This window comes from Rhagoletis zephyria, unplaced genomic scaffold (genome assembly GCF_001687245.7).
Source record: "Rhagoletis zephyria isolate East Lansing unplaced genomic scaffold, Rhagoletis_zephyria_1.1 Rzeph_scaffold_02733, whole genome shotgun sequence".
NCBI classification, from domain to species: domain Eukaryota; kingdom Metazoa; phylum Arthropoda; class Insecta; order Diptera; family Tephritidae; genus Rhagoletis; species Rhagoletis zephyria.
In genome coordinates, this window is record NW_016159817.1 from 36500 (window position 1) to 59900 (window position 23401).

Below are 23401 nucleotides of genomic sequence, written 5' to 3' on the forward strand. Positions count from 1 at the left end.
TTAAAAATTATTCAAATCGGACTAAAATTACACCCGCTTCCCGTATAACAGTAAATTTCAGAAATACAAAAACTCTGATATTTCAATAATTGCGGACGCCTATTTACTCCAAGTTAATAGTTATAACAATCTCTTAACAATAATTAAGACTGCTGTAGACACTCGGTTCAATTATATTATTAAATCCAGCTCAGCATATTATCGAAAACGTTTGAAATCGGGAAAAGCAATCCTGATTATCATACAAAGGTAGTTTAGCGAAAGTTGAAACCACGATATTTGATACCTGCGCCGGGTATATAGAGTTCGGTTTGGCCGAACTTATATTTCTTTACTTGTTGTTTTTTTTTTTTAAATTTTATATACATATATTTTTAATATTTCGGCGACTTGCATTTTTATAAGAAAAATAATGTGTGAACGTAAAATAATAATATCAGTAGTTCGGAGAACTTAACAAACACCAACAATATTAACGGCATTTAAATTGTTATATCTGTTATTTTGATCGGCTTTTGGACTCCTTCCAAATTTGCATTCAAAATTGATTTTTCAAAATTTTCGAATTATGAATCAATAACGTTGGAAAGAAATCAACGTAATGAAATTTCGTATGGCAAAATCTTACTTTTTGATATGTAAGACTAAAAATACTACTTTTACAATTCGCCCAATTAATTTTTATTTTTTCCCTATACAAATGGGTCCAGACTAATATTTGCAAATATTTTTTTTTATAAATTAGTATCGTACTTCAATTGACGTGAAACTGCAATGGGTGATTATTTAATTTGCCAACTTTTAAACAATAAATTAAAATGGTATAATGCGGACACTTAAATTTATCTTTAATTGTCAATTCGCTGTTCAATTAACTCTTCCTAATAACTACCATAAAATACGAGCTTAAATTATTGTTGATGGCCATTTACCCAGATATGTACCTATGTGTGTGTGTACATACATATGGTTATAAGTGAACATATATGTACATACATACATGCGTATGTGTATGTATGTATTACCACACGACCGAGGCTTGAGCACCACTTACTCGATTATAGCGAAAATAAAACTTTTTCACATTCATTTTATACCAGTGTTGCTATGATGTAAAAAACAGAAACAATGCATAAACTCATTTCAAGGATAATTTGGTTAGTTCAAAATCGTTCGGCTTCCGTTCGCAGAATTAAGTGTGCAAGCGTTGCGGCGTGTCCTTAACACACTTTACTGTCGACTTGGCTATACAGAGAAGGATGGACTCACTGCTAAAACACAATTGGAATATACAGTTAAAGAAGTAGTAAGGCAAACAACAACAAAAACAAAAAACAAAATTCATATTAACTTGCTGTGGTGATGAGCTATAAATTTTTCGTAAAGCGCTCTCTTAAAACAATTCTACTCCATAAAATTGCTTAAATGGCAATAAGAAAAACTGTGGAGTAGAAAATGAAAAAAAAAACATAAAATTTTTGTGCATATTTTCCGATCGAATTTAACGTGCATAAGTTTTTTTTTAACATTTTGCTTTTGTGTTTTTGTTGTTATTGCTATGTTCAGCCACGGCTCATGGGATCTCTACAAAAAATAAAGAACAGGAGGTCAACAGTGTAATCGCGTGTTTGGACGCAATTTGGGTTTAGGTCAGACGATAAGGTTCGAGAGCATGTCGAAGGAAGCACAAACATATGTACATACATATGTACGTACATTTACACACGCTAGCGTAAGGATACGTCTGTATATATTGCAAAACAATAAGTGAACCGATGCACGCGTTTTTGGTGAAATGAAAATAAAATCAACAAAGCGTACATGCTTGCTTACATTCCATTCCTGAAATGAAAAACACTATTCCGGTGCAGCGGTGAAAGCTATAAAATATTTTAGAATTGTAGTATTAGGGTTGTTGGCATTTGTTTGGTGCCTTTTTCGTATTGACCGTGTCAAGTGCCTTCAAGGTCAAAGCAAGTTTCTTTGGTGCAACTGTAGAAGTAATATTGAGCATTTAGGATATTTTATTATAACTGAGGATCTGAAATGTCAGAGATATTCTACATAAGCTAGTTATTTAGGTATACCAAATCCTACTAGCTATCGTGTTTTCGGACAACAGCAGTAAAAAAATTCAAAAAAGGAAACACCCGTACACAGATTTGAAAAAACAGTAGTTTCTTAGTATCAATTTTATTCAATGAAAATCAACAAAAAAAAGAACAAACTGATCATCTTTTGAATCGACTTCGCCTTTCATTTCAATATCTCTATTTGCCGTTGTTTTGTTTTGGGCCTTTAAGCAATTTGGCGCATGATACAAAAAATAAGTTAGTTCCATTGCGACTTATTCGTCGCCATATTAACAACCTGGCAATTAAGCAGTTTGTGACACTCTCGTGCTAACATATCCAATATCTAAAATCCTTAAAATTTTATTATTCATTTTTTGTTTATTTAAAACATTTTTTTCTTATAATCGAAATTTGAACAAAGAAACAGTCTTTTGTTGGGTATGGTTCAGTTATTAACATACACCTGTAATCCAAGGTTTAAAATTTAGTTTAAAATAAAGATTTCAAATTTTCGAAAACTAATTTATCAATAAATTCGGTGTGAAACATGCACTCTTTTGTAAAAATAAATACTATGGTAGCCGGAGCTGAACAGATTAGGGTTATTTTTCCAACGCGGAAAGGTATTCTGTGATAAAATCCTGTGGCTGGCGTAACCCGAGGTAACATTTTCGAGCAAAATGCTATTTTTTTTTTAATTACCAAGAAATTTTCAAATGGGTCCCCCGGGGGGTCAGAGAGGAGAAGTGTGACTAGACTTAAAGTTCGGTTTTTTCTCTTTCGCACCCCCTCCAATATTGAATTGTAATATTGAAATTTCATTCCGTTAAAAAATAGTTCGTTGTGGTTTCAAGTCTTCCAAACATTTGTTTAGCCGTTCGAAACTTTACGACATACGACACTTACGACATATAGTGAAGCACCTAAATATATGTATATTAAATTCACACCGAAATGTGTATATAACAAACCAGCATCTTCGTTATAGAAAACTGTAATAGTCCTGAGGTTCAATTCCCGTTCTGCGCTATCGTGAAATGAAATGAAAGGTTAAAGAAAAGGCACTTATTGCGATGTGAAAGTGTTATTTTTATCACTTCACAATAACGCAGAATGTGACCCTCTGACTAGCTAAGTTGTGAAATAATCAAATGACATTGACAACGAAGGAAGACGCGCTAAAAAAATATTTGACGGCGCGGTTAACTATGTTTGCGAGTGGAACAGTATGTAAATTCCCCAAAGAGGTTTTGGGAATGATGTTGAATGACAGTCCTTCGCCAGGTATAAATCTAGTTTTTCTTAAGCGGCGTTTTCTGTAAAATATTTTTTTATGTGTCTTTTTTTCGCCAACAAACCACTAGCGCGCCTTTATTCGTGTATAACGGTAGTTTTCTAGTTAATGTATTAATCATGATGAAAAAATATTTCCATTGGATGTAAGTCCTATGAATTGATTTATGCAAAAAAATCGCCCAACATTTTTTTCTTTTTATTTTGAGTTGATCGCACTTTAGATTTAGGTGTGCGATATGTTCACTAAAATTTTACTAATCTAAAAATAGTCTTTGCGAAGTGGTTATCATATGTATTTAATGTAAAATTTAAAAATTTTTAAGATAAGATTTTAATTTAAAAGGTAAATGTTAATACAACTATTTCATACATAATCCCAAATATATGAGCAATTGTCAAAAATCTGATTTTTAATCAAAAAGTTGTTTATTGAAACTACCTTCTTGTTTGTATCATGATTTGGCGAAGTAATTCCGGCTTTGTTATAAAGAATAATCTGAAATGTTTTCACTGCTAATCGAGTTTTGTTCGACGTCCTAATTTTGTTAGCCACTGAATACATAATTCCACCTATGCAGGAATTAATTGGGAACGAAGGTTTCGCAAAACGATTGTAGAGGAGGCATGGGACAAGGAATGAAACCTAGCTGTATATCCCTAAACATTTTCACGGATGGCTCTGTATTGGTAACGGGAGGTGGTGCCGGAGTATACTGCCGGAAACTGAACGCCAGAAAGGTTACCTGAACAGCGCAGCACATTTCAAGCGGAGGTTTTCGCTATGAGGATAGCAGCAGAAATGACAATCAACTCAAAGGTACATACAAAATATACAAACAAAAAAAAATGGGCGACAAGGGAAAAGCGTGAATAACTTTCGTCTCGATGCAATGCAGCAAATTTTTTCTTTTTTATTAATATTAACCCAAAGCGTGATTTTAAAGCCATTGAAATGTCAGTAATATTAAAAAGAAAATTAATAACTTAAAAAAAATAATTATGGCCAAAAAAAAAATAAAAAATGGTAAGAAAACACCATCATTCTCAACTATTTAAAATATGTTTAATACCTATCGCGAGAAAACAATTAAAATCTAAACAAATTCGAAAAATTTTAATAGCTATAACTTCCGAAATAATTCGAATCTCGCAAAATTGTGAAACTTGTATTTTTCTTTTATCGTTGTGAAGCATATACACATAATTGCACAAAAAAAGCTCGACCCTCGCAAAAATGGTGGCCCACTTCACAAATTTTTACTCAGTAGCTATGACCTACGGTTGATTTTTGGTAATTTAATTTAATTTTTTTGTTATTGAAGGATACGCCCATTTTCTATATATACAAAAATCGTCCTGTATGTTCAACGGTAAGTCTTAGCACTTTATTATACTAAAATTGAATGAGCTACAAAAGTGGATACTCCAGAAACTTTTTAAGAAATCTAATTAAAGACCGTAGAAATTTCAACTAAAGTTTCTTAAATTTTTTTTAAGTAAGTCCAAAAAATTGGATTGGAAATAACTCCTCAATCCAAATACATATTTAAAACGGGTTTATTTTGAGAGGATCCATTAAACAAATTAATCGATTATTTTGCTTAAATCAATTCGTAGGCTTTATTTCCAATTAATGCACCAATATATTCTCTAACTAGAAAACTACTGATTTACATGTTTTCATATTAACTGCGCTGAATTTGTACTATACAAAAGCAGTTAGATTTTCAGATGTGATTTTTGAGTTGTGTCACTTTAGAAGAGGATGTGCGATATGTATTACCTACCCGTAGTTTATTTTCATTAAGCAGAAGTTCAAACCAAAAGCCACACAAAAATCAATAGCGGCGCTTAATCTCATTTGTACTTTTGTGTATATGTATATAAAACAGCTATCTTTTGCAACTTAACAACATTATTTCATAGGTGACCTGTTTTTAAAGTCTCTTAACCTTTTTCACAGAATAACTGAATAGCAGACCACACAGAGTCAAGCTGTTATTAAGGCCATCCACCGCAGCCATGAGATCATACAACAAAAAAGTTGAAAAGCAGGCAAACCATTAATTTCCACTTGAAAATAGGCTACAAGCGTTCTTTAATACACTCACACACATATGCATTTGCACATATATGTATACATACATATGTACATGTGTGCTATCGAAACCAAAATCACTTACCCTTCCAGACTTTCAAACACATTTAGTATTTACTGCTGCCGATGATGCTCATATAAACTCATTCACACTAACGAACAATGCGGGAGTCGCCTCCAACCACCTAAAAATGTGCGACCGACACGTGCCATCAATTCACACACATTTCACTTCTCTGACTTTCTCAGCGCACAGCTGTAGTGTGCATTAAGGCGGCCAGCTCAAACGAAGATTAAGCCATTCAACCATTCAAAATTGACGTTAATTAATGAAATGTGAAAAATCTTATTTTTAATCCTATGGCGGCCAACCCAGTCATTTATAGATAATTTCCACTAATTTCATTCGTCTATGCTTTCTATTACATACATATATGATGTACATATACATGTGTATAGGACTCACTCTTCATCCTCGTCGTCGTCCTTATCGCCGGCTGTGTTGTTGTTCTCATAAAAGACATCGTCCTCACGGGAATCCTCATCGGAGCTAAAATTCTTTGCATCCTCATCATCATTGTCATTGTCGTTATTGTTGTTATTGTTGTGGTTGGTGATGTCCTTGTTTGCGCGTCGCTTAGCCGCCTCCTCTTCCAAGTACTTGGCTTTCGTGATTATTTCATCACTACAGATCGGTGACGAAAGATAAAGCAGATAAAAATAATTAGTGCAACGACATCACAACAGTACAGGACAGCTTAGAGCCGTCCAGAGGAGGATAGAATGGTTGGCTAGTGGTCACCAACAGCGGGCGGTGTATTGGCAGAGTGTGTGGGAGATTAATGGTGTAGGGGACTTTTAGACATCTTCAGGATGGATAAAGGTGAGTTAAAAAGGAGTAATTAAACTTTTTATGCAAGAGCAGCCGCTTGTGTGTGACTGAAGTGTAATATAGATTTGGCAAGGGGTTGTAAAAAGTTGGGCGTTCAAGTTAATTTTATAGTCGTGAGGTGGCCAATTGGGTTATTAAAAGGATAGCTTGCCGGAGTGTTTGCGGTAAAGTAGGCAGATCTTATTTAATTGAGTTGTGTGCACGGCTTTACAAATAAATTTATAAATATATGTGTGTGTATATACATACATATGTACACATCCACATTAGACTGCATCACCAAAAATAGTGGCGGTTTTTCCGCCTTGACTACAAAATTTATTGTATTTTAAGACGTCCCACCAAAATATTTCGGAAAAATATTAAGATTTAAGCGAACTGGACCAATTTGAAAATACCTCCGAAAATGGAGTTTTTTATGAATAAAAATAGTTTCTTAAATAACTTTTTGTAAAAAGTTCCCTCAGAAGACAAAGCAGAGATTAAGCTTAAAAAATCTGCATAAAAATATTTAAAAACCTTTTCAACGGAATCCTAATAATGAGATTTTTTGCTGTTTTTTTACTTTTTTCAAAGATTGATTTACGAAAAACTTAAATAACTACTTTTATTTATGTGCAAAAAACTCATTCCCGTCCCAGTTTTTTTTTTCAAATACCAACACATCTTAAGTCAACTTTGATTGAGGTTCTTTCATTTTATCTTTCTCTTTCATCCTTTGAATGAGTTTATTAGCAAAGAAATAAAAAGGGTGGGAAAATATATTTCCAATAATACCTCACAAGTCTACATCGGAAGAGTTTGGGTTTAGTTATTTAAGTTTTTCGTAAATCAATCTTTGAAAAAAGTAAAAAACAGTATCAAAAATCTCATTGTAACGATTCCGTTCAAAAATTTTTTAAACTTAAACCGTTTTGTCATTTGAGGGGACTTTTTCAAATATTATCTTCAAGAAGCTATTGTTATTCATAAAAATCTCCATTTTTGGAGGTATTTTCAAATCGGTCCAGCCTCGCTTAAATCTTATTATTTTTCCGAAATATTTTGGGGGGCGTCTTAAAATATAATAGATTTTATAATTCCAATAGAAAAACAGTACCGATGTTTTTTTTTGTATGGGGAGTAATGCAAGCTAATCTACATACATACATATGTATGCATCAATTAGGTTGATTGAGTCGGGTTTNTTTGGGGGGCGTCTTAAAATATAATAGATTTTATAATTCCAATAGAAAAACAGTACCGATGTTTTTTTTTGTATGGGGAGTAATGCAAGCTAATCTACATACATACATATGTATGCATCAATTAGGTTGATTGAGTCGGGTTTTCCAAACCGATTTCAATCACTTTTTTTTTATTTCTACGCTGTTTTTTTTGGAAATTTTGATTTTTCGAATATTGAGTAAACCACTTTTTTTACAATCGAATAAATCGGGTTTTCACCTAGTTTACTTATGTGTCAGAACCTAGTAATTCCAAATATTTTTCCACTGCAGAAAATTGCTAAAAAAATAAAAATAAAATCGAACGTCACTGTTTTTTTTTTTGGTTTTCGTTTTAGCAGCTTACTGAACTCAGTCTAAATCCATTATATGTTTTCTTCATTCTCGTCTAAAGACAGGCTCAGGAAAAGGTCTTATCCGACTCCCTCTGAAACCCCTTTCGATTGGCACCCATATGGTGATACATATTTCTCTTACCTAACCCCCTTAATTTAAAATGAATTTGATTTTTTAAACATGTGGCAATCTCCTATGGTCAAGATAAGAAATAAAACTTTTTAGAGCAAGTTCCGATTGATACCTATTTTGTAATAATAGATTTTTTTTTATTTGAATTTTTTTAAAGGTGGCAACTCTTTCCAAAAAAGTAAAACCTTATTATTGACACCTTTTAATTTGACACCTCAGTTTGGACAATCGACTGAACGGTGCGGTTATGATGGCACTGAGTATTAAATGATTGGAATTTAATTGTTCAAAAAGTGGCAACTCTTTTCGAAAAAATAACGCTTTTATTTGACATCCCGTTATTGACAATCGAGCGAACAGTGCAGACCTTATGTCCTGGACAAATAATCTCTTCGCGTATTGAGAAAAACTTATCGATATTTCTTGCTCAAAATAATAAATACCGAATGCTTAGCTTCAATGTTTTTGTTTTTATTAAAAAAAAATAAAGAAATAATGCTTGGTATGGAAGAAGTCATTTTTCACATACAAAAACTAAAAGGAAAGCATTTTTTCAACGATAGTTTAGAAAGAAAAATCGGTTAAAAACCCGATGGTTTATAGAATTTTTCAATAAATTAAAAATAAGAATAAATTTGTGGTTGTACACACCTGGCTAGTAAACTGAATACAAAAAAAAATAACCGCATAAATTACGCATGTATATCCATGTAAGTAAATGCGATTTTACCGTTACACCTTCTGTATTTGTTCTTTGTAATTTTGTGTATTTATTTTTACTTAATTTTTGTACTAAATAAACTCACCGATTCTTGTGTAAGTCACGCTTCGAAACGCACACTGCGCTGTACTCATCCTCCAACAGGCAAATTTCACGTTTTTTGCAATTTAACGGCCGACAAAGGTCACCTGGCGGTAAATAAGAGTTATGGTAACAGAAAAAGTAATTAATAAGTAAATAATAGTCTCAGGGATTAAGCAATTATGTTTTAATTACATTTAAGCACACTTAGGCTAAATACGCCATACGCCTACACATTCTCGTACATGCAAATACATTCATACATACAAAGTAAGTTGCATCCAAATGGAGTTTAATCAACGAAACGAGCATTTTTTATTGCAGTCTGTCTTCTCTTTTCGACAATTGCAAATTTTTAACTTACCTTTTACGTGACTCACTACAAATAACTTTAGTAATTTAATTTTTTATCGCAAACAAATTAATCCTTTTTTCAACGCTGCAAAGCGCCTTTAACGGTGCGCTCTTTTTTTTTATGTACCGTACGTATGTATGTATGTACTTAGTTTTACACAATAGGCAGCCTCTCGACTGCACACAATTTCATAGATACATATGGAAATATATACATATTTACACAAAGTCATTGATGAAACAGTAAACGCAACAACAGGTACACACAACAATTTCTCCACGATTTTGCCCTGCAGGCCAACGCCAACCAGTAAAAAATGCTGTAGTGCCATTATTGTGCGAATGGTTTTGAACTTTATTGTACGGAAAATGAAATTGCAAATGTGTGTACATGTGCATATATGTATGTACATACAGTGCCGAAACAAAAATCAATGCGATTTTCTAGCGACTTCAAACTTGCACTTTGTACTAAATTTGAATGCGCTATAAAACTGCATACATAGAATTTTTCTAAAAAATCTGAATAAAAAGTTGCAAATTAGTGTGCAAATTTAATGAATTTTCCTGAGTTTTGCACAAAGTTTAGAGATTTTATTATTATGTTTTCTGGTGTAGAATGAACAAAATTTTTATAAAAAATTATCGAAAATAAAGTAGAATAAAAAACTTTGCATATATTGCGAAAAATTCGCTGTGCCAATACCTCCGTTCGGCACTGTATGTATTTCAGTTGATATTGGGGACAAACAAATTCGTTAGATATGTACAATATCTGATGGCGTTAGTCAAATGGTGGCACACCCTGCAACTATCAGCATCGAAATGAAAGCTAAATGCACTTGAAAAAATAGTATAGCCAGGATTGCATTAATTCAATCTGCGTTTATAGTAACGTAGATCGGGAATGATTAATCGATTTATGTTCATCGCGACCCAAATATTTTAGTACGAACTTTAGAAAAACAAAATGTTTGGGTCTAGCTTGGGTTGAGGTGCTTGCTTTCCACTACTAATTGACAACCAAACAAAAATATGCTTGACTCCACAAAGTCAACTGGACCAAACACTGAAATATATATATTTGTCGGCCATCATAAAAATATATGTCAGCCAATTGAAATAACTGCATATGACCTCTAAGCCTGTAAAACTCTTTAAGACGAGAAAAAGTATCTCAAACCTCACTTGGTGCATTGGGAATATAAGTTCAATAGCTGAAGAAAGACATCATAAACTGATGGAAATCACTGAATAAGTTGCTCACTAATTATGTTCACTAATTCACTAATGCTCAAAGGACGGGCTAGTGACTAATCACGGCAGCGTTATCCTCCACGCCTAGAAAAAGTACCTGAAACCTCGCTGAATTTTGTTTCTTTTTGTTTAACTTAAGGCGAGTTTAATTGATTTAGAACTAAGAGAACCGAAAATCTCAAGTTTCGAAATTATACAAAAAACACCGTCGTAGATTATGGATATGTTTACCGTTTTTCCAGATTAGGTCATTTTCTCAAGATATTTATAAAAGAAATTTAAACTCTAACAAAGAAAAAATCAAAACAAAAGTCTTTAGTAATTTTTCTGATTTTTATTAAGGCCTGTTCTTTTGCTACTAACGATAAAAATCGATGGTGAATAGTCAATTGAAAATGTGCAATAATTTTTAGTATGAAATAGGAGCAGGAATTAATGTTACTCATATGCCATATCGTACATGGCCGTATTCATGCATACTAGGGATATTTCGAACGTCATATTTGTGAATGCGAATGCGAATGCGGATGCTAGAAATGACATAAACATTTCTGTGCTAGAATTACAATTCTTGATAAATAATAAATAATAAAAAATTTACAAATTATAAATTTTTTATTTATCACAAGTACACATAATCGGGCTGTTAGAGCCACTTGAAAAATGTTAGAGTGGACTCTCTGTCCATGTACACATTCGAATTCGCAAAACATTCGTATCATTTGATGCGAATGCGAATGTCGAATGCGAATATGTAAAATGATGCGAATCATTCGCATAACGAATGCGAATGCAAATATTCGCCACATCCCTGATACATATTGGTAATGGTTTATGAGTAAAATTTCTCATGTTAAAGTTTAAATTTTTTTGCCATTTGGAATGCAAGCCTGAAATGAAGATATCTTGAGAAAATTATCCCATCTTGGAAAAAAAGTGTATATACACACATAGTTCCATTATATACGATCCAAAATTAAGTTTACGTGTCCCTACAGTGCACTATGGTCTGGCGACTACTATTTGCTGGCCAAAAGCTGAGAAGTAACCAAATTGACTTGGTGTTTGGGGGGGGTGTTGAAAGTCGCTGATTTAGAATCCGATGTAAGATTTTTGAAATTGAAAATGGGGGAACCCAATATGGCTACTAAATTGTATAATTTTTTCCTTTTCACCAAAAACTCATATAAATGGCATTTTTAGGTCCGCAGACTATACTACACCGTCTCNGGGGAACCCAATATGGCTACTAAATTGTATAATTTTTTCCTTTTCACCAAAAACTCATATAAATGGCATTTTTAGGTCCGCAGACTATACTACACCGTCTCCCAATCATGAGAATATATCGTCGTTTAAAGTACAAAACCGCGTAACTGACATTTGCCGCCAAAAATTGGATATGCTCACACAGGCTCTTGGCTCAATGCTTGTCCATTCGTCCTGAAATATACTAGCCAGAAAGGCAATTGCTTTATAAATAAAAATTATAGTTTAAAAAACTAAAACCTCGCCATTATAATTTCCATTCGTACTGTCATTAGGTATGTAACTTGAGAATAGAAATCGCTGCATCTTTTAGGCGCATTAATATTACATAAGGTGCGTTCGACAAGTCAAAAATTTGTAATAGTTTTTCCAAATTTTTACTGGATGGCGTTCGATAACGACAAAAAATTATCCAACACACAAAAATTGAGAGATTGATTTGATGCAAGAAAAGCGTTCATTTTGTACTGGCAAAAATTTTGGTCAGCAAAAATTATCCAACACGAAAACATATGATCACAAAACATATGGTTGCAATTTTTGTAAACAAACAAAATTGCATTTTCCGAGTTTTGGTATTTATATGCTTTTTGGCTGCCTGCTATGACTGNATATACGATCCAAAATTAAGTTTACGTGTCCCTACAGTGCACTATGGTCTGGCGACTACTATTTGCTGGCCAAAAGCTGAGAAGTAACCAAATTGACTTGGTGTTTGGGGGGGGTGTTGAAAGTCGCTGATTTAGAATCCGTATAATTTTTTCCTTTTCACCAAAAACTCATATAAATGGCATTTTTAGGTCCGCAGACTATACTACACCGTCTCCCAATCATGAGAATATATCGTCGTTTAAAGTACAAAACCGCGTAACTGACATTTGCCGCCAAAAATTGGATATGCTCACACAGGCTCTTGGCTCAATGCTTGTCCATTCGTCCTGAAATATACTAGCCAGAAAGGCAATTGCTTTATAAATAAAAATTATAGTTTAAAAAACTAAAACCTCGCCATTATAATTTCCATTCGTACTGTCATTAGGTATGTAACTTGAGAATAGAAATCGCTGCATCTTTTAGGCGCATTAATATTACATTAGGTGCGTTCGACAAGTCAAAAATTTGTAATAGTTTTTCCAAATTTTTACTGGATGGCGTTCGATAACGACAAAAAATTATCCAACACACAAAAATTGAGAGATTGATTTGATGCAAGAGAAGCGTTCATTTTGTACTGGCAAAATTTTGGTCAGCAAAAATTATCCAACACGAAAACATATGATCACAAAACATATGGTTGCAATTTTTGTAAACAAACAAAATTGCATTTTCCGAGTTTTGGTATTTATATGCTTTTTGGCTGCCTGCTATGACTGCTGACTTTATGATAGCGCCAACTAGTTTTTACTTCTAGAAATGTTCCTGGCGAACATTGAACGTTCACTTTCCTTTTTTCTTCTATGGAGGCAACATGAATTTCAGTTTGTTTACAAATAAAACATAAACAAAGTCAGCTGGTGTCTCTTCTTCTTCCGGTTTTTGCAAGTAATGGCTAATTTCCTGCTCGTTTACTGTTTGCTTTTTCATCTCTTTGGGAGAGGATTTTCGCTTACTCTCTTGATTTTGATTGTTGGCTGGTGTTGGCTAATTTTGTTATCGAACGCAACTATAGTTACATCCCGAGCTAATAAAAGGGAGGTAAAATAATAATAAAAAAAGAGAACCATTTTGAAATAAGAGTGATTTCATTCTCTAGAAAATAATTTATGCAGCCTCACATATGCGGTTTTGCATTGCCTTGATACGTGGTTTTGCATTTTGCTGATACGCTGTGCTTTAAACGACGATATGATTCTAAACTAAACCTAACAGTGACAACATCCGATGAGGCGGCTCTTGGAGTAATCGAGATGAAAATTTTGCGTAAGATTTTGGCAATAGCGAATATCGCAGACAATTTAACTATGAGCTGTAGGAGCTTTATAACGATATGGACATAGTGCAGCGTATTAAAATCCGGCGGCTACGCTGGCCAGGTAATGCCGCTCAAATGGACAGCAACGCTACAGTTCTGAGAGTATTCAACGCGGGTCGCGATGCTTTTAACAGAGGAAGAGGNGTGACAACATCCGATGAGGCGGCTCTTGGAGTAATCGAGATGAAAATTTTACGTAAGATTTTGACAATAGCAAATATCGCAGACGATTTAACTATGAGCTGTAGGAGCTTTATAACGATATGGACATAGGGCAGCGAATTAAAATCCGGCGGCTACGCTGGCCAGGTAATGCCGCTCAAATGGACAGAAACGCTACAGTTCTGAGAGTATTCAACGCGGGTCGCGATGCTTTTAACAGAGGAAGAGGGAGGCATCCTCTGCATTGGAAACACCAGGTGGAGCAGGACTTGGCTTCACTTGAATTTTGCAATTGGCGTCAATTGGCATAGAAGAGAAAGGACTGGCATGCTTTTTTAGACTCGGCCAAAGTCGCTTTAGAGGTTAGAGGTTGCTTTTGAAAAAAAAAAAATTAATAATAATTTCTAGCAAATCCTAGTTTTGCAACTTTCACGTTAACTACCTGTTTCGTTAAATGAATGAAAATTAACGCAGAACCGAACTGAGGCAAATCATTTAATTTTAATATTTTGATAGTATATTCCTTGCCAAATATGTTTTTAATGTCAAATTCCACAAATTTCTACAAAGACACTTAGGCAAAGTAAAAAAATGCCAACTTTCATTGCTTCGCATTGAAATTAAAAAAAAAAGTAAATTTAAAAACTCATGAAATATTTACACTATAGTACTATCTCACTCCGTTGCTCGCGTTAATTTAATTAAAATAATATATTCAAGTAAACATCGTTTAAACAACACTCTTTAATATTTTTTTAATCCGCCATATCTTTTTACGTACATATCACATACGCGCTCACACACACAGCACAGAGGATGATGCATTTTTCAAGCTCATCTTCCTCTCCGACACTTAATATGTTGGGAATGAAATAAAAGCGCGTGCAATAAATCGCGGTCACCTGCTGGCTTTATGGCTGCGTTTGTGCGCGCATAAAAAACATATATGATTACTGCAGCCAAAAACAAAGAATGCACGAAGAGCACACAACACATACACTCGCCACCCTGCAGCAAAGCTAACTTATTCTGAACTCGCGCCGAGCTAGCTTGAACAGAGACCATACTGGTTCTTCATTTCTCTCAAATCAAATATTTATATTGTCATTTTTATGTTAGCGAAGTCCTAGCAGGTCACAGTTGATCTCCTTTGTAGAATTTTTGAGCTCGTTCTGAACTGTATACCTCTGGGACAGATTTGGGATAAAAATTTTTCTATGAGAAAAACACATTCCGATGGCTGAGTGGAAGATGGACCTATCTCGCCAACCAGTTCGAAAACGACCAATCTTAGAAAACTTTTCTAGAACACCCTACTTCAGAATTTGATTTAAGAACGCCCTACTTCACAAGTTTATACAAATTTTATCCCAAATGAAAATACATTAAAAATGTGCTGAGATAGGGCGTTTAGGAATCGGCAGTTGAGATAGGGCAATTTTTATCCAAATTCTTAGATACGGCGTTTTTCAATCAAATTCTAAAATAGAGCGTTGTTGAAAAATTTTCTAAGATGGGGCGTTTCGATAGGTTGAACTTCCACTCAGCCATCGATATGCGACCTTGACAGCCCGCGTAGCCTAACTGACATTTCACACAAAATTGAAGCACAGCTTAAAATAATAGCCCGAGTCCCGCCCTTTTAGTTTGCTTTTACTTTAATTGGCAGCATTACATAAGTGCAACAAATTCTTCAGTAAAGGGCCGTGTTTGCTATTTAAAGACCCTCCTCCGGCTCATATTTAATTTCATTTCGTTTTCATCTAATTACTTATTTCTTAAATTTCTAAGCACTGTGCAACAATTTAAATTTACCAACAACAATGTTTGAGGATGCACTACCAAAACGCAATTTTCAACCTACTCCTTTTGCATCCGTCTTGCAATAGTTTCTAGGCGGTTCTGAAATTTGTAGTGTGGAACTAATGCTTTGCCAAAATGTTTTTAAATTTTGCTGCAGGGTAGTAAACATACAGATTTATATAACCTTTTTATACACATGCGCACATTTTTATGACTTAAAAATTATATAAATACATATACGTTTGGTACATACATATGTATGTATGTATACTCACTTGTGGGATCGTGGATCCAGCGCTTGCGTTCGCCGTTGATGCTCTTCGATTGTACTTGCGAGTTTTTATTTATCTGTAAGAAACAGGCAAAAAGGAGGAAAATTAAAACGTATGTAAAGTGCATACATACATATGTACGTAATGATAAAATTTCAATTACACATGTGTACTCGAGTGATTTAACGCACGCGAGCAAAGAAAAACCTTAATGATAAAAATATGGTTGAAAATGTAAAACGTCGATAAATTTTAGTGGTACCTTGATCTTAGATTAAATATGGCGAAAAACTTGATTACATTCTCAATGGCAGTTGAGTTATTATAGATATTGAAATGATGCTAAAAATGGTAAGAAATACTATGAAACTTCCCTCTCCACCATAATTCTAAGAGGTATTCCCATAGAATTAACGCGTTAGAAAATAGGTTCTGCTCTTTTGAGGTCATCTTCATCTTCAATTTCATCTTCACCCGCAAGTTTATCTTTATCTTCATCGTCATTTTCATCTTTATTTTAATCTTCATCCTCAACTTCATCTTAATATTCATCTTCATCTTCTTCAACACCTTCATCTTTATCTTCATCTTGTTCTTCATTTTCATCTTCATCTTAATCTTCAAATTCATCTTCATCTTCACTGCCAGCGCTATCTTTATCCTTAACTTCATCGTCATTTTCATATTCAACTTCATCTTTATTTCCATCGTTATGTTTTTCCTTAGCTTTGTCTAGGAGTGGGAATGTCTGTGTCTTTGTTATTTCCCTGTCCATCTTTTTTATTCAGTCTTTGTTTTTGTCCTTGTGTCTTTCTATTTGTATTTTCATTCCGCCTTCACAGTGGCTTCAAACATTCAATGCCAGTTTCCCCTGTCTATTAAGAAGCTTTGAGCTTTTTAAAAAAACTTCAAAGACTTAAAAAATAAAAATCATTGCCGCTCATAATAGCCGTATTAACAAGAATTTATTCTAAGAAAAATTCTCTAAATTTTCGAAGTATGTTTAATTATAATCTTCATTAATACCGGAGCTTTGTAAGTCCGTACACATTATCGCGCATTGATTTAATAAAAATTTGTTTCACGTTCTTTATTAGCCAATCCTACTGCAACAATTTAAGCATTTAATTGATTTTTTATAATGCGACAATCTTCAAAACGATTTGCCATTATTAATTGATTACTCAACCACACGAATAGGGAGGTACTAATTAGTTCATCATATTTTTACCAATTAAATTTCATAACAATTTCAAATAATTGTGGTTCTTGGTAAACTTCGAATTCAATTAATTTCTCCGAATCTATGTACACCAATTTGCTAATGTCAATATGTGTATACCTACATACATACGTAGGTGTGTGTGTATGTATACGAGTAATATTAAATAATATGTGAGCCGCAAAATTATTATGCTATCATGCAGATAAATTTGATATAATCAAATCTTAATTGGTAATTAAATTAAAACCAAAAAATGGCTCTGCAATACAACAATCAATGTAACGAAGAGCAACAAATATTGAATGAGCCTATATAGGATCGGTAGGTCAAAATTTATAAAACATTTACACCATAGATTTTTACATACACACACATGTTTCTTATGCTAGTTATTTACATACATTAATATTATTACTACTGGAACCTCGAAAATTTTCAAAGGACTGAATTGGCTTTAGTTCTGGGGTTTTAGATCTTTTGATATTTTTTATGTGAAGAATATTTGAGCTCGGTAGAATGAAATTTTACCCTATTATATCATATCCGATATCCGTTCGGATATTCGTGTATATTTATAAAATCCGGATATCCGGTTAATATCCGTTCTATTTTGTTATCTGGATATGAACCGGATATCCGCATTTTACACCTCCGCATTTTACACCAAGCTCAAATACGGTTAATATCCGTTAGTTGTGCTGTCCGGATATGCGGTTCATATCCGTTAATTTTGTTATCCGAATATTCGGATATCTACCACAGTCGCACTATCGCGGCGGTCGGCAAAACGTACGTTTCTTTGCTGGGTGGGATATACTGCGCAATATTTAATAAAATTAAAGTAGGTGTGTGGTCAATATTTGAAATGGTTAAACATATGATATCGTTACCTATAGGTAAAAAGGTGCCAAGTCCGTTTTTTGAAATTGGTTTGGAGAGACGAAAACTCGAGGTGATTTCGCATAATCTGTCATTCTGCTTCGCACACTAAATTTCGAAAAAAGTGGACTTTACACATTTTCATCTTTAGGTAGCGATATGCAAAAAAATTGCATCAAAGTATCAAATTTTTAAATGAGAACTAAAAAGCCCGAATATGCAGTCGTACAATTTTAATGTATTGTTTGTAATGTTTGAATTATCTTAAAATTCGCATAAATTTTAAATTTTTTTGTTTGCTGGCGTTGTTAAGCATTTTCTACCATATAAGAACATTTCAATCATTCGTTATATGGGCGAAATTACAACTCGCAGAGTTGCCATCAACCAAAAAAAATGCAGTTCGGTTCAAACTGAATTGCAGCCCTGCATTTTACACCCGATGAACCTATTAAATCTCTGCAAAGCCTTGAAATAATAGTTTGCCTATCACGCGTACTTTTCTATGGCTTAAAGTCTGTCAATGCCATAAAAGGTTTTTGGTGTTGGTTAATTGGTCCGACGGGGCAGGAAAATTATTTAGAGTCTTCAAGCACCGATATAAATTGAATTCTATGTACATATGTATGTATAATGCTTGGCCATTTATTACAGACTTTTAGGGCTTCTACGCAAAACCTTTGCTGCATGAACACTCCTCTCCTCTCTGAAGCTCTTTGAGCGAGTATCTGTGATGCCTTCTGCATGGCCAACACTTTCGCTTGATATGCACTACAGTGGGCGTAAAACTGAAAATATGTTTTTAGCCTCAATTCAGCTGAGAAAATTCCTTAATCGACTCTATCTTCAAGTTACACATAACTCGTATAAGCGTTTAAGGCATTGGGCAAACGGTGAGATCTGTTATGCTTGCGCACAGTTGCTGTTATTACAATTTTGCATTTCTTTTAAAAAGAAATAACGAGCATGCAATAGTCGTTACCTATGGATGTGTCTTGATTGTCGCTGAAGTGTCTATTGTAGCCGAATTTCCTGAGTTTTCCAAAATCCGGAAGTACCGGCGGTACTTTTACTGATTGAATATGGTCTACATGACTAATATATGAATTTAATTTATTTTAGTATTTTTATTGTTCGATACCAAACTGAACCAACTTCCGAAATGTAAAAGTCGCTGGTCCCTTGTGTTGCCAAGGATATGGATGCATGATTTTAGACGATTTTTTTTTTGCGAACTTTAACAAATTGCCAATTCTCTGGTCTAGGGTAGTTGAGCCGGGACCTGTTTATTGCTGTTCCCTTTTCCTATTTTATGCTGTTACCAAATCTAGTTCTGTTCTTAAATAGTTGAGATAATGGCACATTTGTTCCATGTCGCCCGGTGCTAATAATACTCCTGATTTAGCCAACACATCTGCTCATTCGTCTCACCCTATTACCTTGTGTTCTGGCACCCCGAATATAAGTGACCTATTTACTGACACAAAGTTCATCTGCTCGATCTGCGCATTGTCGCAAACAAAGTGAGTCTATCATCACAGCTGCAAATGCTTTAATGACCGCCTGGGTGTCAGAGTTAGCAGAGACTAATTGATTCGGGCGTAAATTTCGGCCAGAAAAATATTTCAATAGTAAGTGTCCGGAACTTTAAATTCTAGCGCCGACTTTTCTTCTAAGTTTTTTGCAACTAATCTTACTCGATACAGATTTAAAGTGCTCCTATAATACATAGACCTTAAACTCTCTGTACACCTTTAAGGTACTTGACATACTCTTCCTTTGTAATGCCGTCCACCAAACAAAAAAAAAAAACAAAAACACATAACTTCATTGAGTGCGGCGGGCGGATAAGCTCTATGTCTTATCGAGAGATTTCCCGCTTCTTTCACATTCAACCTCCACGTCAGCTTACTGTTCATAATGACTCCAATATACATATTTCGTAGATGTTTTAGGAGTAGTGTAATATTTCCCAGTTTATGTAGATTGAGGACAGGTCGGAATCTTTTACTTTTTTAAAGTCCCTCTTATCTAGGTTCACCTCCAATCCCACCCTCCATTCCCAACGACCTGTCCTACCCCTCAAATCGTGTAGAATCTTATTACGAGAAAAATGTTCACATCAATGGAGAGAGAACGCCACTTTTTGTGGTGCCTCTGTTCGCCTGCCGCGGTGAGTGAATGGCAAATGCCGATTGAATCAAGACCCTCTAAGAAAGCCTTTGTAGAGACATTGTTAATGTAGAGCCTTTTCTATATGTAACACCACACCATGAAGAGCTGTCTTGGCATGTTTCAATAAGCATTTAAGTGCAGATTACTATGTGGATGTTTATGTAGTTGTTTAATTCACCTGAACCCTGAAAAGATTTTTTTTTTCGCCTTTGAAATTGAAGCAGGCATCCGTAACCACATGGGCCATCATCAACTCAAGCATCAAGTTTAACAAAAACGACCTGTCCGACGTAGTCAACCATGTGACAATTCAACAAAATTACCCAACCACTTAACTTTACCATTGCCAACCCCATCTGCACTATAAGGCATTACCTTTCAACACTGCGCTGCTGACAGCAATTTCACATCTTCACTGAAGGTAATTGCGCACTCGACTCAACCGCCCACGCAATTACACTTGAAAATTCATTTCGATGCAATGCTACTCGTATTACTATCTGCAAATATGTATGTACATATGTATATAAATATGTATGTATGTATATATATACTACTTATGCTCGAACCCACAAGTGTCCACCTGCAGTATTTTACGTGATCTGTAAAGCTGTAAAGTCAACGCTAAATTGCTTGCTTGCTGCGGATGTGGCCACGGATGTGGCTACGGATGTTCTCATTGGCGCATGTGGTACATAGTGCGCCTTAATTTAGGCAACAACTATTAGTAACATTGCGCATTTGATGCGATTGCAATGCATGCAGACAGACATAGCAATGAGGAGCCAGTGACCGACCGACCCTGCGGTTGCCGACAACTAGCGAATGTAAAATGTGATTTTTGAGAAGACTGCTCCCTTAAATTTTCCATTACTGCTAAAATTTTTGTGGTGCAAATCTGACTGCTGATCCTGCACGAGCCCCAAAGGGAGGGAAAGTGGTAAATGCGAAGGACAAAATATATTTATGTAGGCCTTAAAAGCTGCAGGGGTAGATCGATAGGTTTTTGTTTTTTTTTTAACTTTAAATAAAATTGAGCGTCAATCGCTGGCGTGCCCAAAATCCGCCCAACTTAAGATACTACGATTTATTGTATATTATTCTTAATTATCTAAAAAGCACTTAATCTTAAATATTCAGTAAAAAAAAGTGATTAAAAATTATTTTCTGTTATTGGTAGAGAGTTTTATGTTATAGAGTGCTGTGTGGGTGTGTTTTGAGATACGAAGTTTTGCCAGAGTACCGCAAATATACACACATGCATACGTAACTGCAGGGTAGGGTGTGCTCGCAAGTGCCTGCAAAATGCCTATAATTGTGGTTGTTCTGGCATGCAACATGCATTGACAGCTGCATTAGTAAAGCTTCACCGCCTGCACGGGCACACAGATGACCTTATATGTATGAAAATATGTACACTAGGGTGACTATAAGCGTACAGAAAAGGAGGATCCTACGTGTAATTCTAGCCAAATTTTCCGAAGGAACCATGGGTGTAAAACGGTGATGGGCTGCTTTTTATATATTTTGTATAGTCGCGTTCAGAGTAAAAGCTCTCTCTGCCCATCGCTGGTCTAAAATCAATTTGGAGTTTACTAAATTGCGAAAATAGGTTTCGAAGAAAGTGTGAAAGTGTTCACTGTTGTGCCCTCTGGTGGAAGTTTTAAGAAAAAGATAAGTTCAGAAATAGATTTCGCATTCCCAAAAAAAAAACCCTAATAGCATGTTTTGATACAAAATTTACGACACTAAAGCAAAATGGTAAGAAATCTATTTTCGCAATTTGGCAAACTCCAAATTGATTTCAGACCCATGGATTCTTCTGCAAATTTACTTAGAATTACACGCACAATCATTCTGTGCTAAACGCGCATAGTCGAAAAAATCTCCCACACAAATTGGCTCGCCCTAATGTACATATATGAAGTCTATATTCAGTGCCCTAAATGTTGTCGGCCATTGAAAGTATATTTCTCTTCGTTACTCTCTGACTTTTCTACATTGTTTAAGCTGGGCTATCTATGATGTTACATATGTATGTAAATACATTTTTGTTCGAGGCAATTTTGGACGCAAGGCTTCGTGCTCGGTCCATTACTATGGAATGTCATGTACGACGGTGTCCTACGCCTTAAATTCCCAACGGAGCCAAAATAATCGGATTTGCGGACGATATCGCTTTAGTCGTCACTCCTTATCATCTTAACGAAATCTTCGAAACAACAAACGAAACTATGGCGTCCATTCAGTGGTTGCTTGTGCAAAAAGTACTTCAGATCGCGGAGCAAAAAATAGAGTCATTGCTCATATCCAGCAAAAATAAGGTGTAGTCCGTCACAATAAAAATCAGGGACCACAACAATACTACGCTACCAGCAGTTAAATATGTACCTGAGTATCAGGATAGACAGCAGGAATCCGACTCCTTATGCGACTTCTGCGGATGAGACGCAATCGAAGACGTCCTCCACGTTTTTTTTTTTTAGTGTGGGGAATTTAACAGCACCAGACGAAGACTTCGCCATTTAGCTGGCATGAACTAGTTACATGCCCACATACTTGGACACATGGAATACATGGACCACAGCAAGTGAGGCAATAGCAGAGGCGATGAAGAGACGGCAATCGGAAAACGGAACGGGATCGGAACGGAATCGGAAAGACGGCATATCGGTGAACTAACTCGGTTTCAAAGAGAGAAATCAGTATTCACAGTTCTTCAGCTTACTCGAACGGCTATAAGGAATAATCTCTGGCATGGAGTCACAAACGATTACGTGAACTTAACTTAAAGATTGCATTTAATATAGAAAATTGGGTGAAAACTTTGGACAACCCGGCTGTGATCGGAGTATCCGACTGCCTTCGAAGGCATGATGCGGAGCTGCTCTCACTCAAGAAGGCTCTGCTACGACACGGCCTCGTTTAAAAAAAAATCCCCTGGTAACATCAAGGCTCAGTAATTGGTACATTGTTGCGGAGCAGCAAGCATGAAAGCGTTTTCTGATATAGTCATAAATTTAATTACTAAACACTACAAAATTAAAAATTTAAATCCATCTATTGAAATCTATAAATAAAGGCACCGTCCAACCGAAGGGTCAGTGTCTTTTGTAAATTGTGTATCAGACTTCATACTCGTTTCCATAAGAAGTGATAGCCAAAAGTCACAGGTC

At 35.1% G+C, this 23401-nt stretch overlaps 1 protein-coding gene across 1 annotated transcript in view; it reads right to left on the reverse strand.

Moving 5' to 3' along the window:
- The window catches only part of Cow (Proteoglycan Cow), a gene marked incomplete at its 3' end in the record, with an annotated part of 65329 nt that overhangs the window by 34664 nt on the left and 7264 nt on the right, over positions 1-23401 (reverse strand). Inside the window, exons 3-5 of the mRNA XM_017622223.1 lie at positions 15950-16022; positions 8862-8964; positions 5936-6154 (exon numbers count right to left, since the gene is read on the reverse strand). Coding sequence (XP_017477712.1) covers positions 5936-6154; positions 8862-8964; positions 15950-16022 — 395 coding nt within the window. The remainder of the gene's footprint in view (positions 1-5935; positions 6155-8861; positions 8965-15949; positions 16023-23401) is intronic.